General features: G+C 41.3%; 1 protein-coding gene across 2 annotated transcripts in view; it reads right to left on the reverse strand.

Moving 5' to 3' along the window:
• Positions 1-14,022: 14,022 nt before the first annotated feature.
• The window catches only part of RAB28 (RAB28, member RAS oncogene family), a gene marked incomplete at its 3' end in the record, with an annotated part of 94,250 nt that continues 91,292 nt past the window's right edge, over positions 14,023-16,980 (reverse strand). The window contains exon 7 of one of the 2 annotated variants that reach the window (XM_079709641.1): positions 14,023-14,115. In XM_079709641.1, the coding sequence (XP_079565767.1) occupies positions 14,023-14,115 (93 nt within the window). Of the gene's footprint in view, positions 14,116-15,380; positions 15,471-16,980 lie in introns of those variants that run through there. The other variant, XM_079709642.1, reaches the window with a different exon arrangement.

Below are 16,980 nucleotides of genomic sequence, written 5' to 3' on the forward strand. Positions count from 1 at the left end.
AGGAAGGCCATGTGACCATGCTCTGGGTTAGAATGAACCAAAGCATTGAAGCTGAGCCATTTTCCCAAAGTGCAATTGCTCAATGGAAGAGTCTTCATGGGAAAGGCAAAACCAAGTCTCTACATTTCATCTGATTCCTGAGTTATGTCTGATGACACATAACCAGTGCATCCTAACTGGTTGGCCTGAGAGATTTTCATCTATAGAGTACACTTATATCAGGTTTGGCTCAAGCCATGATGGCCCAGGCTGATGACTATCAACTAATTGCTTCAGTTCTGTGGCCACTCCAAAATCTTTCAGCAGGGTACATTCTTAAGTTCAGATTGCCTGTGACAATCTCTGTCAATGAGCCTATCTTGAACTGATCCAAGTGACATGGGGTCATTTTCTAATCTAAATTATTGTGTTGCATAAGACTCCTTTGGCTGCAGGTGACTGAAACCTGCTTTGAACTAACTTAGATAAGTGTGCAAGTTTCTTATAAGGATGCTGGGTCTCACTCAAGGACAGTATTTGGACTCCAGGACATATTGGAACCAGGGGTTTGAATGCCATCAAAAAATCTGTCTCCATCTTTTATTCCTGAGCCACTGTGTCCTTCCTAAATTGAGGAATCCTAAAGAAGGAACTCATTGTCCTGTTTGGGTCAGAAACTCACTGCTGATCAGATCAACTTGGCTAGAGAAGGTGAGTCACAATAGTGTCTCTGTCTCAGCTTCCATGTAAGAATGAGGTGGGAATAGATAGGCACCAAGTGTTAATTTTAGTATTTACTAAGTGTAGGGCTCTATACTAGGTTCTAAGAAACAGGAAGCAAGGGCAACCAAAACCTGGAGAAGAATCAGATTCCCCCTTAAGGATCTTCCCTCCCTGGAAGAGAAAATGACATAATACAGCCTAGGCACTGTCCCCACCATGTTGGGTAGAGAGAATGGAATTCCATCTTATACAGGGCTTGGATTCTGAAATTAACAAGCAAAACAAAAGAGGTCTATAGTCAAACGCATTTGCCCTAAATACTTGAATCACGCACCACACAAGATGCTCGCGGCACGAGAGACAAACAGAACCAACACTGACTTAGGCAACTCAGGTCCACATCTCCCATCTCTCACTCCAGGGTATGTGCTCACTGAATAGATGGGCAGGCAAAATCACCCCCACTGTCAATAAACATCTCTCTTCTTCTCGTGCTCTTTTACCAAGCTTGCGGAGTTAAATCTATGGAAGTTAATCACACATAGGATGTGACTCATTAACTTACCAAAGCCACACAGCACCAAGTTTGAGAACCAGGATCCAAGTCCAGGGTTGCCTGACTTTTCAGTCCATGATCACACCCTTACACTGGGAAGGCTGCTAGAATTACTTCATGCCCAATTCTCTGAGCCTTTTAAAGATGGAGGTCCCCACCTTCTCCTCCTTGGAAATCCCTGGCCCCCAGGATGAAGCAGCACAGAGCTCTGCTTAGGTGGGTCCACATGTGTAGGATTGGGTTGGGCTAGGCTGGGCTGGGCTGGGCCAAGCTGAATTGGGAAGTCATCTGGACAAGCACAGGGGCACAGTAATTCTAGGGCAGCTGGTGGGAAGCCATTCATTTTCCTACATTGTATATGCTATAAAGGGCTTATCAAGGAGATGTTTACAAATGGGGAGCCTTGCTGTTTTTAACAGATTAACTGTAACATATTGATTCAGTGACCTGACAACCCATTTCCATGAACTGCTGGTTTACATTTGACTCTCTTCCTGGCCGGTAGGCGGATAAAGAGGCCACCAGGTTGACAGGGAAGAGGCTGGCCATGCCCAGAGCTTCCACTAAGCAATTAAGCATGGGCTCTGCAGGCTCTGATACACCCTAGGATCCAGCCAGAACTCACACCTCACTGTTTCCTATATAGTCACCGAAACCTTCCACCCAACCCTGCCTAGGGCAACGTTCTGACCAACTCTGTGCCAAGCCTCTGCTCCAAACAACACAGAGGAACATTGCTGTTGTTGCTTTAGTCAATTAATCAGGTTTCAACCACGTTGGACAGGCCAAAAGGCCTCCAGGGCAGGTCCAATTATATTTTCTGGTCTGGAACAGGAAAATCTGACCTCTAGGGACATTAACTTGCATGTACTGAGCCCTAATCCATGTCAGCTGTTGTCACTGCCTTGATCTCATTTAACCTCAGAACTACTCCAAGAGGTAGGCAGTATTCTCTTCATTGTTTGGATAAGAAAGCTAAGACTCAGAGAGATTAGGGTTAACCAAACTGATGCAATTTACAGGTGGTAGAACTGGAGTTCCCACTCAGGTCTGTCAGATTTTAATTTTTTTTTTTTTTTTCACAATACCATGTGGCCTAATCCAGATAGTCTTCCTGTACCTGTATTGGCAGATGCATTTGTATAACTACTACACTGCCCTTTCTAGAACTTCAATTTGCTCAGATGTCCTATGGCCATGTTTTTCACTGAAGACTAGGATGCTCCCCACCCCAAGGAGGGAAACTTGGAGAGTCTAAACCAATGATTCTCAACCCTAGATGCTCATCAGAGCTCTTTGGAGTGTACACACACATACACACACACATGTGTGTGTGTGCACAACAGGGCCCCAATTGAGCCCAGCTAAATCAATCTCTAAGGGTAGAACCTAGACATCTGTATGTATTTTAAAGACTCCCCAGTTCAATCTCAGTCAGAGTTGAGAATCACTGGCTCTAATCATTTCCCTTACCACGGGTCTGGGATGAGCATCTGATAAAAATTCTGGCCAACAAAAGGGGTGAGAAGTCTTCTGGAACCCTGGGCTTTGAGGAAATTATTCTTCTTTATTTAAAAGAGGCATGAGGATGGAATGGGCCCCCTTTTCTTTTTCTGACCTTTGGATTTCATGCTGTAAAGATGTGACGCCTGGTGTTATTGCAGCCACCTTGAGACCACAAAAGAGCCAACCTAACAGCCAATAGGCTGAGGATGGCAAAGAAGAAAGGTAAGAATTTGGGAACTTGGTGGCATTTTTGAGCAGCTTAATCCCAGAATCACCTTACGCTGAGAATACTTGTTGTGAGAGGTGACCGATATTAATTTTTAAGACACTTTAAGTTGGATATTCTGTTGCTTGCAGCCAAAACGATCTCAACAGATAACACCCCCTAATGAGCTTCACCTGCCTACTGCCTGGGCTATTTCTAATAGGGGCAGAAGTACATCAGCAGCTGGGGCCCACCAGACAGTAAGGCCTAAACTCAGTCTTGCTGCCCAAAGGACTAATAACTAAAGTGAGCCTGGGTGTGTCATTAGACAACTAGTTACCATGAGAGCTATTCCAATAATAACCGTGACATTTATTATGCACTTACTTCATGCCAGGAACTGTGTGAAGCAAAGTGCTATAAGTATGTCATCTCATTCCATCCTTATAATTACCCAGTGAGATAAGTATTGTTATCTATGTTTTACACGTTAGGAAACAGAGACCCAGAGAAGCTAAGGAATTTGGCCAAGTTTGCATAGCTAGAGAGTGGCAGAGACAGGATGCTAACCCCAATCTGTCAAACTCTCAAGATTTTTCTTAGTTCCAGGAGACCATGTTGTTTCATTTCCCTGTGACTTATGATGCTCTGTGTGCTCACACATTCACTGAAGTGCTTAACGATGCGAATAAAAGGCATTCATCATTGTAATCCCTAATGGAGATAACAGAAATATTAGCAAAGGCTGAAGTGAAAACAGTTCAAGTGAGGCCTAATTTTTCCAAGGCCAAGGAATAATTTACTTTATCACAGCAAAGAATTTTATTTGACAAATGCACACTTTATCATCTCTGGTCTGCTGAAAACGTAAGTTTACATTTTTCCTAGTCATAAAATTAAAATAATTTTGGCTCCAAAAACGTAGAAGAAATCCCATTCTAGGTTCAAGCATTTGCCTGGAAATTTAAATGCTAAATATGGAGCTTGAATAAACACCATTCCTGTCAGGCAGGGCAGACTCTTGAGTCAATCACAGCAGGGTTCAAATCCCAGTCCTGCCTTCTGCTGACCAGGTGACATTGGACAAGACGTTTCACTTCTCCATCTCAGCTTCCTGATCTGGAAGATGAGAATCACAACTCCCACTGCAGGCCTGGGATGAGGGTTAAACTAGATGCCCTACATAAACTGCGTGGCAAAGGAGATGTGCTATAAAGCTTGGCTATTGTGAAAAATATATACAAAGTGCCTAGAATGGGACCTGGTGCAGAGTAGCTCCTCAAGAAATCTTTGATGCCTTCCCTCTCTCTTCCCTCTCTTTTTCCTCATCATCAACAGTCTTCAGGGGTGGGCCTTCAAAGAGAGCACCAAAAACAAACTAGACTAGGTCCCCTCTGTTCCTGGTTGTGGGAGGAGTAATGAGACAGCGCCCACATCTTGGTTCACTCAGCTCCTTGTCAGCTTTTACAGCATCTTCCCTACACCTCACCCAAACACAGGGCAGCCAGCCAATCTGTGAGTGGGCCACCTGCCAACTTGGAAGACAAATTGGAGAAAGTGTCAGAGGATTGGGATAAGGGACAGAACAGGGAGTAGAGGTGGGGTGAGAGGAAATGGTTAAGTTGGCTCAAGAGCCAAGGGTTTTGGGGAAGCTGGAAAGAGACGGTCCCCCCTCTCAAGTTAGAAACAAATGAGGGGATTTCAAGAGAATCTGGACTGCTAGTGGGACAAGCAAAACACGCGGCCTCAGCAGGGCATTACCTAACATGGGGAGCTCTATTGCTGCTCTCTAAGGGTTGGTTAGCCAAAACTGGACTCCAAATCACACTGAGAAAAGCAGACAGAAAAGGCCAATAGTTCATGTACATGTTTAGAATTGTTATACGTTTTTAAGATCCTCCCCAACCATGATTAGAGTTTCAGTTCAGCCCCATGGAGTTCTCAGGGCAGTCACCATAGTTATCATCCCCATTTTACAGATTTGTAAACTGAAGCTTCAAAGCTGGCAATATGTTCTTTGTCATATAAGGGAGAAGTAGATACACAGAGAAATGAGCTTGTCTGACGGTTCCCAAACAGAATCCAGGACCCTACATCTGGGGTGGAGACCCAGAATCAGTATTTTTTTAAGCTTCCCAGGTGATTCTGATCATAACCAGGTTTGGGAACCACTGATAGCATCTAACAAACTCACTGCAGATAAAGAAATGGAGCCTGACAGAAGTGGAGGAATTTTCCCACATTCACATAGCTGGTTAGTGGCTAAGACAAGGTCAGTCTCTTAGCCGACAGTCTCCAGGACAGAGCTCCTCCCAGCTCACCCACTGGGCTGTTTAGTTGCTCATGACAACCTACAATACAGATGAGTCTCATTCATTCAATAAACCTTTATTGAGTACTTCTTCAGTGCCAGGCGCCAGGGAGATACAAACAACAGGGTTGTTGGCCTTAGAACCCTGGGTGGCCTGGTGGTGCTATAAGCTCAGGGCTAGTGCTTCTAGCTCAGGGCCTCTGGTGAGGCTGTGGTGAGATGAAAAGCTGGAGGATTCACTTCCTTGTACAAGCCAAGGGCACAAGAAAGCTTGGTAACTTCTGTTTGCGGGGGGTGGAGGGTGGGCAGGGGGACTTATAGGGAGGACTGAGGCTTCAGAGGAAGGGAGAGAAAAATAAGGAAAACAAAGGCTCCTTATATGGAAGGTGGGTTACTTTTGTTTTAATAAGCCACTTGTGTGCTGTGACTTTATACAATTCAAGTTAGAATAAACAATTCTGAACTAAAGCTTTCTAAGGATATTTACTGGGTATAAGAAACAATTTGACATTACTGAAATATGTTAAGACCAAAATAGAGGCACCAGGAAAACATCCCTGTAGGCACGAGTCTTCACTACCACACAGAGATCATATCTGCCTTTGCTCACGGTTGCTGGTGAAAGTCAGTCCACACCAGTGCCATGTAGAGGACTATACAGGTCAGGGAACCCACTACATTTGCATGAGGAATTTATCGTCTCTAATGCTGCCAAGGTCATGGGGAGGTGGGCACTTTCATTTGCCATGAGCAGGATAAGTTGTACAACATTTCGGAAGTGCAGTTTGGCAAATTTTATAAAAATATAAAATATTTTCAAAATACCCTTTGAACCCAGCAATTCTACTTTTAGGAATTTATCTCAAGGATAAATATATAAAGGAAAACATAGAAAGAGATACATAGGATGTTCAACAAAGCATACTTTATAATAATAGTGAAAACTTGAGGGGAAAACAAATGTCCATAGATTGCAGAATGACTAAATTATCCTGTTACACACTTGAAAACCATGAAACCATTAAAAATGGTGATGTGTATTTATGTTTATGGATGTGGAAAATGTCTATAACATCACTTTTATTGACAAAAGCAAATTACAAAATGAGTTATTTAGTATAATGCAATTTATTATAAGTATAGCTTCTGGAAATATGCATTTATGCATATTTGGAAGATGGTTTTCCACTAAAATGTCAACAATAATGAGCAGGGGAGGGGTGATTTTAATGTCTTTATTTTTCTCTGTATGAAGTATTTTACAGTACTTCTACAGTCAGAACAAATGATAGAGTTATTTTCATTTGGAGATTAAAATGTCTAAAGAAACTAGGCTAATTCCAACCTGATTTAATAGAGATTGCAAATATTCATTCATTCTTTATTTTTACAGGCTCCCCTTGTAAATATATATTCATGTAATTCATTTATATATTCAGTCATGAAAACAGTTGTTCATTCATTTGAAATTGTTTAATAAGCACCTACTGTGAATGAGTCACAGGAATGGTAATAAGTAAGTATAACATGATAGCTAAGAGGTCAGGCTTCTGAGCCAGGCAGACCTGGGTTTGGATCCCTGTTCCATCACTCCCCAATTATACAACCTCAGATAGTTTATCAAACTGCCCTGAGCCTCAGTTTCCCTATCAGAGATAATACAAGTACCCATTGTATTAGTCACCTATTGCTATGAAGCAAATTACTCCAAGATTTAGTGGCTTAAAACAATAATAATGATTTATTATCTCTCATAGTTTCTGTGGATCAGGAATTTGGGGGCACCTCGCCTGGGTTCTTCTACCTGGAGGTCTCTGGTGAAGTTGCAGTCAGATGAAAAGCCAGAGGGTTCGCTTCCAAGCTGGCTGCATCAGAGGGCTGGCAAATTGATGGCAAGGATCATAGGGGCCATCTTAAAGGCTAACACATACATCAAATGAGAAGAGGTTTATAAAGGGCTCAGTATATCTGCACTGCATCCATTGTAAACCATGGTGATGATAAAGAGTACATATAACCTTATTCACAAATGAGCCTCAGGAAACAGCCCAGAGACATTAAGTGGTTTGACCAGTCACACAGTCAATTGATTTTTGAGCTGGGAGAAGAAGCACATTTTCTAACTTGTCTCTACAGGGTCCCTCTTTCCCTATGGGAAATCCCAGTGGAGACACAGAGGTGAGGGACCACTTGCTAGAACAAAGTAGTCACCAGAGTTGAAGATAAACAGATGTTTCAGAAGGAAGGATGGGGAAGCTGTCAGAGGATTCTGAATGTCAGGCTTGAGGAAGTCATTTTCCTTTGAAGGAAAAGGGCATGAGGAGCCATGGGGGGTTTGGAACAAGAGTGACTTAATTCAAACCTGTGCGTCAAATTCAGCAGGCTGTTGGAGCAACCCAGGCATCAGGGGATGAGGGCAGCAGCAGTGGAAAAGGAGGAGGGGCCCGTGAGACACGGTGGCTGAGTCCTATTCGTGTGCAACCTGCGGATCTAGGTTAACTAAGGATTAAGGAGGCTGGGTCACAAGGCTTCCATGAGAACGGCTAGCTGAGCTGGTACATGTACAGCGCTGACGATACTTGCCTCCCTCGGCCCAAACACCAGCCCTGAGTCTCTTTCAATCTACAGTGTAAGAGACCTAAGAACATTCAATATGACTTGGAAGCAGGGCTTTAAAACAAATAGTCTGCCTTTCCTCTTACTTCCAGCTCTCCAGTGTGGAAAACTGATGAAATGAAGGGCGAGACAGAATGGAATGTATGTGGTCTGAGCTCAGCCCAAAGGCCCTGCTCTACTGAAAGGCTCACTTCCTGGGGATGAAGGTGCTGGGAGGTTGTCTCACTCAAGGCTGTCAGGCCAAGCCTCAATTCCCCTGTCAAACCGGTTCTGACCACTCCTTCACCCCTGTCTGGAGGCACTGAGCTGCTCTCAGCATGCTGCCTACCATTTTACCAGGATGGATTCTCTCCTGATACCTAGGATGCCAGGATGCTCTGCTAACTTGAGGGCATAGACTGTGTCCCTAGGCACATCATGTCCTGAGGGCTTAGCCTGAACACTATGATTCCGCTCTCCAGAAGAGTTTGACAAATAATTTTCTCCCCTAATTTTATCAGCTTTACATCCAGACACTGAGGTTGTGATCCAAAGGGATGAATTCATCCCATCAATAGGGTTGCCATTCATATCACAGGTCTTGTAGATTTAATCACCCATTTTCCAGGACAATTAAGTGACTGGCTCTAACAAAAGTGTGACAATTTTCTAGAAGAGGGAAATAAAGCAATGTGAGAAAGGAACTTTTTTTTTTTTTTCTAATTGGCACAATGATTCTAATATATGGCTTAGCAGTAGCCTTATCCATACAGATTTTATTTGGCCAATATAACTTTAAAAATTGGATTGGAATGGCTTTAGACAGGCACATGCTCTCCAAATCACTGCCCACTCCCTACTGTCTTATGCTCTTTAACTGCTTTGTATTCATTCATTTACCTACCTAGCCCCTGATGCCATATGAGTTTGCAACCCTGCAACATGACCCAACACTTCATAAAGCATAAAGCAGGGGTTTGCAAGGTTCTTTCTTGGGCTGGATCAAAATCTTCTTTCTATAGCTTCTATCTATCCCTCCTATTTCTGGAGTCCTATAGGTTCTATATTGGAAGTTTAACCTTTTTCTAAAGCGTGGTCTTTCACCTATTTGGAGATGACCATCAGAGTATCTCTCAGGCCCTCCCTTTTCCATATTAAGCATACTGTCTCCCTTCAACTATTTCTTATGATGCTGGATCCCTTCACCATAATCAGAACATGCCCTCTTAAAGAGGGGCACCCATAAGAGGAAAAATAATGCAGGAATGGTCTAATCTCTTCTAATTCAAAGTGTAATCCAAAAGCCAGCAGCATTAGTATCACTTGGTAGCTTGCTATAAATGCAGAGCCTCAAACCCCACCCTAGATCTACTAATCAAGATTCTCCAGGTGATTCGTATACACAAAACAACTCAAAGAACAGAGACTCTTTTGGTATTAACATAGCCTAAGATTACATGAGTCAGTCTTTTAAAGGCAATTATATTGTTCACTCTGATTCCTGTTATCTGAAATCCCTGTTTTTTCACTCACTGCTAAGCCACATCTTCCTATACGATATTAGGGTTTTATTGAAGCATTTAACAGTCTGATTACAGTCTGGTAACTCTGTTTGATGAGTTATACATGTACCTAGACTAAGATTTTAAGGATAAAACACAGATCACATTCATCTCTTTGATGCCAAGCAAAGGCCCTGATACATGACAGTTGCTTATGTAAGAAGTAACAAAAAAATAAACTAACACTTGCCAAAATGATAAAGGAAACTGAGTCACGCTGTTAAACGATTCGTGGCATGGCGTGATCTGGGGCTCAGTGTCGGAGACTGGGATTCTCCCCACTTCTCACCTCTGCTCCCTTGGGGTCAGCTCTGTACTTGGGTAGGGTCACCCTTTGTGTCCTCAAGACAGCTGCCAGTGTTGCTCAGAGCTACAGCCTTCTCATCCTAGTTCAGCGGGCAAAGAGTCATTTGGAAACTTGAGGGGGTGGGAGCTTTCTTCTTTTTTCTTTTTCAGAAACCTCAGCAAATGTACCCTCCAGTTTCATTAGCTCGGATGGAATTAACCACTCATTTCTGAGCCAATCATTGAGGCCAAGAGGAATTAATATCCTAATAGGTTTAAGCCAATGAGAATCTACCCCTAGAGCCGTGAGTGGCTGAAAATGGAGGAGGGCTCCATCAGGAAATCAGGAAACTGTTGCTGGGAGAAGTGGTGACATGATGTTGGAGAGGAGGCCGACAGATGTCTGCCACAATGCTCAATAGGTCTGCATTTCCATTTCCTCTGAATCTTGCAACTGTTTTTCAGGATGTCCAACATTATAGCAATCACCAGAATGGGTTATGGCCAGAAAACTTTTCTATTTTTAAACGGCACACAAATTATTATGCCCCATCACATTGTTTCAGTGATCGACTTTAAAGGGCCCTGGCTTACCTCCTCCTGGAATAATAAAGCAGTCACAGGAGGAGTTCTTTGGGCCACTCCAAAAACCACTCCAGAGTGGTTTGCCACACATAATAGAGGGTGCATTTGAAAGGCAGCATCCAATGACCAGTTCTGGCTGAAAACTTTTGTGTTTTCAGAAGTTCAATAAGCAGAAGTGACCACAATGTGTTTGAAACTTTATAGCATGCGTCTTCAGGAGACAAAGTGCCTAAAACTAGATGGAAAGACTTGTAATTTTTTAAATTAAAAACTGTAGACAGGAGAGGTAACAGTCAAAGTAAAATAAGCATGAATCCTACGTTTTTGTTTCAAAAATAAAACCCGAGGTATGGGGAAAATTGTAATATGGAATTCAGAAATCTGCTTTGGCCATATGCTCTATTGCATGTTCACTGTGCTTGCTTTCCTTGAGCCAAAAGGCTCTCAATGACTGGTCAAGCTTAGAGGGGAGAGACATAAAACCAATGAGACCAAAGGCAGGGGAGACATTTTTCTGTCCTTACCTCAGTGATCAGAGGGCAAATTTACAACCACTAGCCTCTCTGGACACACAGCTTGCTCGTCTAGATGGTCGGTGTGATAAAGTGGTGATGGCCAGCACTGGCCATCACCGCTTCTCAAAAGAACAACATAACACCCAGGCCTGGTCAACCCCCAGGAAGGTCAGTTGTGATCTTGAAAAATGGAAGGCAACCTAATTCAGTACCCAGCCTAGTCCATCCCATCTCAGAAATGGTTTGTGTGGACCCTGGCTTTACCACTTACTCGAAGAGGGACTTGGTGTAATCACTCACTTCCCACTTCAATGTCCTCATGTGCATGACAGGAACAGTGATAACCTTCTCATAGATCAGGGTGAAAATATAATAGCTCATGTGATAAGTGCCTGGAAATGTCCCGGACAGAGCAAGCCCACAAAGGCCATTCTCTTGCCTACCCCGTTCAGGCCCATTCGGTGCTCTGACTTTATAAACATATAACTAAAGTATTTTGGTCTGATCATAGACCTTATATAATTTCTCTCAGCCTTCTCCACATGCCTGTACCATCATATATATATGTGTTAAGTTATACCTTTTAGTATTGCAATAATTGGGACTGAATAAAAAGAACTTTTGAAAACTCTTCAAATTTTCACATACATATATAAACAACATGAAATGATCAAAAGGGCATGGCCTCACCCCTTACTGATTGCAAAGCCTTGGGTAAGTTTAGTTCAGTAGTAGACTTCAATCAGTCACAGCTTTAAAACAGCAGCAACAATAACAAACATCTCTCCCACTGGACTGTAGGGTCCTTGAGGGTTGAAATCTTTTACTCAACTTTATATTCTGCTAAAGGCCCTAGCAGACTGACCAGCATATATTAGAAAGATGTTGAAAGGAAGGATAAACTGAACTATCTTGAAGGGCATGCCACCTTGAAAGGCTTAAAAAGGCTGTTTAGCTGTTATAAAATGAAAAATACAGAAATCAAAGTAATGAAAGACTGGACTCAATGTCTAACAAGTACAGCAGTCACAATTTTTTTTTTTTTTTTTTTTTGCGATACACGGGCCTCTCACTGCTGTGGCCTCTCCCATTGCGGAGCACAGGCTCTGGACGCACAGGGTCAGTGGCCATGGCTCAGGGGCCCAGCCGCTCCGCGGCATGTGGGATCTTCCCGGACCGGGGCACGAACCCCTGTCCCCTGCATCGGCAGGCGTACTCTCAACCACTGCGCCACCAGGGAAGCCCCACAATTTTTAAATTTCAAACCACTCTTGAAAAAGTGTCACCCTGGCCGAGAGGCAGAAGATCTCCTATGGGGTCTACCTCTGTGATTCCATGACCTCTTGCAAGTTCCTTTTTTTCTCTTTTTTTTTTTTATATGATTATACCAGAGGAGCTCACGGACCTGCCTGCCCCTGCCCAGGTACTGGGACAGCAGGGAGAGCCAGAAGCAGTCCTGCTCACCCAGCACCAGAACCACCAGGGGCTTCCCCACCTCTGGCAAGTTCCTTTTTCTCTCCAGACTTCGGTTTCCTTAGCCACACAAGATGTGAAATAACAAGTTTTCTAAAATCCCTTACAGCTGTAAAATTAAATGTCCAAAATTTCTACACACACCTCTGGCAAGTCTCCTATGAGGAACGCACCCCAATAGGCACTCCTGAAGGATGTGAAAAAAAAGAGACCCAGGACTGTCCTTCAATAAGCTCATGGTCTATGAACAATAAAACACAAGGACACAAATAACTGTGATCCAAGGCTGGAAGGTGTAATGGCCATCCAAGAGGTGCTCACATGGAATTTGCAGCTGTGGAGACAGGAGTGGTCTTGCAGAGGAGCAGCATTCATCCCGTTTTGATGTGGCCAATACAGAGCACCCAAATGCCAGCCAGGCACTGTGCCTGCACACAAAAAACACAACACAACTGTTACCAAGACAGAGAGAGCGCTGCCCTCATGGTGTCTAAAGGCTGACTGAAAGAAGGCAGACATTTGGAGAGGGGGAAGGAATTCCAGTCAGAGGGGCCTGTGAAGCAAAGACAGGAAGGCAGAGCATCAGAAAGCATCAGTCACACAGGAGTGAGCCGTGGCTCCACTGGCACAGAGGCAGGCAGTACACAGAAGAGCAGCATGAGAAAAGGTAGGCGGGTAGGATGCAGCTGATATGGAGCTCCTGAAATGCCAGGCTATGGGGTCTGGATTTTAACTAGTCCAACAAATACCCTAACAACTCTAAGTGACTGAATGTTTATTAAACTTCACATGATCACTGATTTGTATCCAAAAACACTTCGTTCTTCTGTAACTAAAGGGAAGATGGCTGAAAGAAAATTCTCCCCCCAAAGTAATTTAAATAAATTTATTTGCAGGAGAAAAACGTCTGAACATCAGGTACAGTCTGATCCACAATGATCCAACAATAGTCAGAATTCATTCTGGAAGTACTCTTACACAGTTGGCAGGAGAAAGTCCACATGGAGCATCAGCTGAACGTTTATCAGAATTCACAAAGCCATCTAACCTGAGTATTACACAATACATAATGACCATGATATAATAATAAAAATACAATATCCAATACTCACTACTTTGTGAGCTGCAGTTAAAATATAAAGAATTTAGGCTCTTTTTTAAAAAATGAAAAAAATATTTCTATTATAGCTTTATTTCAAGCATTTTCAGTTAGATACAGCTTTATATATTTTCACTCACAACAGACAGCAAAAGAATGCCTTCTTAAGTATCTGTAGATAAAATATATTACTCGTTTAAATGTTTGCACTCTGAAGCATACTTTGCCAGGTATGAGTTCAGATAAGAGTATGAAACTGTGCTGTGGCAAAATCCTGGCTGATGATCAAGACTTAGATAGTTTTCATATCTGTTTAAAACAACTTACATCAGGGAAAAAAGAAGTGAGGACATAAAGAGAACCAACATTATTCTTTTTCAATGAAGCAGTCTAATTCCAGAGAACGGGCTTTCCATTTTGAATTCAAAGTGTGTGGTCCCAAAGTTGAATTCTTTCCAGTCCAAGGAGCTGCCTGCGGCTGAGGCAACAGGCAATGATGAAGCGAGTTGAGAGGAAAGCGTTAACTGAACTACAGAGATGGTCACTGATAAAACAAGTTCCTACAGGTCCTCGAGCCCACACAGAGGCGAAGGGCAGCCAGAACTATCAATACAGAAGAAAAATGCGCTCACTGAACTGCACACACAGAGCTTCTAGGAGGGTTAACAGTTCTTGACATAGGTTCCTGGTTGTAGTTTACAATATCTGCCTTCACCACCCTCTGTCATAAAAGAAAACAAAGTTATTATCAGGACATCAGAACATTTAGAAAGAGCTCCTTAAAGTATATTTTTATTTTCTGAACTTTGGTGAACTCCTGATGATAGACATCATAAATGAAGCAGGAGCTGATATTAAAAGAACCAGCCAGGACCAACTAAGGTCAAGCTGGGATATATTTTGGTGGAGGGTGAGGGAGTAGCGGGGCAGGGGTAATTCTGTTAAGGATGTAATAGCATTTCTTTTACTGAGTCTTCTCTGGTTTTATGACAATAATAACTTGAGGTTACCACAAGTCTAATAAAAAATTGGCAAATCAATATGAAAAATTAAGCCCTGGTTATAATTTAAAGCAAAGGAATTAAAATTAATCATTTATATATCTTAATTCATAGATAAGACCTCACCATTTCAAAGAATATCATTATTAATATTTCCATAAATCATTATATCCAGTCATAACTTTTTAAAGAATGTTTATCAATTTGTGAGTTAGTGAAAAGAGATATAAATGTCAAAGAGAAGTTACATATAAAGAAGAAATGTTTTAAGCAACCCAATTTTTAAAACTGTTCTCCCAAATCCCTAACTTACTTCCAAATAGCTCACTATTGGTTATGAATAATGACTCTAACAAAATATAGAATAATGAGAAAGTTAGAAAATTACCTCATATTCATGTTTTTAAAATAATTTAAACCAAAAGACACTTTTAACTCTTCCTTTCTTCCCTCTAACACACACTTCAAGGAATATCTTAAACAATGAATTTAGCAATATGCCCTAACATTCATCTCTAAGTAATTATTTAAAGTAAAACAAATCCTTTACTGGTTTCAACTCTTTTACTAACTCTGCACACACAAGCAGACAAAGAAGGGTAACTCAAGGCAAATTTTAAAAATACTCTTTCAATTATCAGGCTATTTCAGGAAAAAAATGGTAAGGAATGAATAATGAAATAACTGCCTCAATTCTCCACTTCACTGCACATGTAATAAACACAACCATAAAGACAAATACGTTTGAAAGTAACTGAAATATTATCTTAATTTTTTCCCAATTCCTTGTGTAAGTCATAAGTCTCCCAGCAAAGGATCAATTTTTCAAAGTTCTAAACCAGGGCTTATGCAATATTAATTCCCAATAATGTATAATAATCATTTGAACTTCTCTATTCATAAAGAATAAAGAACAAGACAGCATTCACTAGTTCTCCCCACCCTCCTCCCCCAAAGTGCAACAGTTTATCAATTAATACCTGCACTACTGTACTGAACAGATTCTACTCTGAGCAGAGTTGGTATGTTGATTATCTTCTTCCGGGTACTTCACTATTTCTGCCCTGACAATATGCTGTCAATTCCGTACAACATAAACAAGATGCAGAAGAAAGAGGAAAAAAAAGAAAGAAAAATGGAAAGTTTATTCAATGACTGAAAATAGAAGGGAACAAACACCAAAGTCGAAAAAGAAATACACACATAAATTTAGACATGTCACAAAAGAAATAGCAAAATATATGCATACAAAAGTAAAGAAAATGAACAAAGATCCAAGAAACATTATTCTCTACAATTCTATTTAATTACTGAAATAGACATGTCTACTGAACCTCTCAGAGAAGCTGTGGGTTCTATTTATGATATCACAATTACACACAATATATATAACACCCAATATTTCAGAGGGCAACTAAGAATTTGGGGGCTTTTCTATGCTAAAGTGCAGCCAAGGTACCAATTCAATTTCTTTTTACAAACATTACTGAGGATCTACTATGTGCCAGTTGCTCTACACTAGGAACAAATGATGAATTACACAGGATTTGTTCATAAGTTGCTATGGACCTAATGGGAAGAGAACATGTACACAGCTAACTGTCATACCAGATAAGTGCTTTACTAGTGGACTTAAAAATATGTTGCAGGAACAAAGAAGGAGTGATTCATTTTCTTTGAAGGTGGGGAGAGGATGCATAAATCAGAGGAAGCTATATGTCATTTACAATTTTTACATTTAATAATATTTATTACTTTTCAAAGACTTTCTTTTGAAGCTCATTCCCCCACCCCTCACACAACCCTAACCTCCATGTTTCCAAATTCCATACAGAAATAAATAAGTTCAAAACACACTTTACTATCGTTAAAAAAAAAAAAAAAATTCTGACATACAATATTTAAGCACAACAGCTGTTGTTTTCAATTATCTAAGAGTTTCGCTAAATAATCAAAACTAGTTAGGTTTTTTGATTGCTATAACCCTTAAGATGAAAAGACTACATATGACAAATATGATAGAGATAACACGCTCCCCCAATTTTTTGGACTTGAAACTATTCTCGCTTTTAATGAGTTCAAATATTTTATTTCAGAAATATCTTCCTTCATAATAGCATCTATTAATTAGCACATACAGAAAAAAACATGTTAATCAGGTTGCTGCTTGTGATAATGTTTATAAAGATAGGATAAACAACTGAGAGTGAATGAACAGGACACTACGGTATATTAGCCTTGGATGGGCTCTGCTTCAGTTCTCTAGCAGGCACTATTAACTTCTGGATAAGACTCATGATTTACTAGGCACTCAGCCTGATGCTATCAACAGAAGCATTACCAACTGCCACATGACGTATGAGGGGGGTACATCAGTGAAACGCTGAACACCATCATCTGGCCTCCCCAAAACTAATTGTTTCACACCAAACTATGGGTTACAATAAAGAGAAGGGATTTTCATAATCAGTAAGCAACTCATTAATCCTCCAAAATGATGGTTTAAACCCTATCCTATAAACACAACCAGGTTACTGACCTGTGGTCAAGACATTCTGGTCAAAGTTATTGACTAACATAAATGA

This window comes from Hyperoodon ampullatus (assembly GCF_949752795.1).
Source record: "Hyperoodon ampullatus genome assembly, chromosome: 1".
Lineage (NCBI taxonomy): Eukaryota > Metazoa > Chordata > Mammalia > Artiodactyla > Ziphiidae > Hyperoodon > Hyperoodon ampullatus.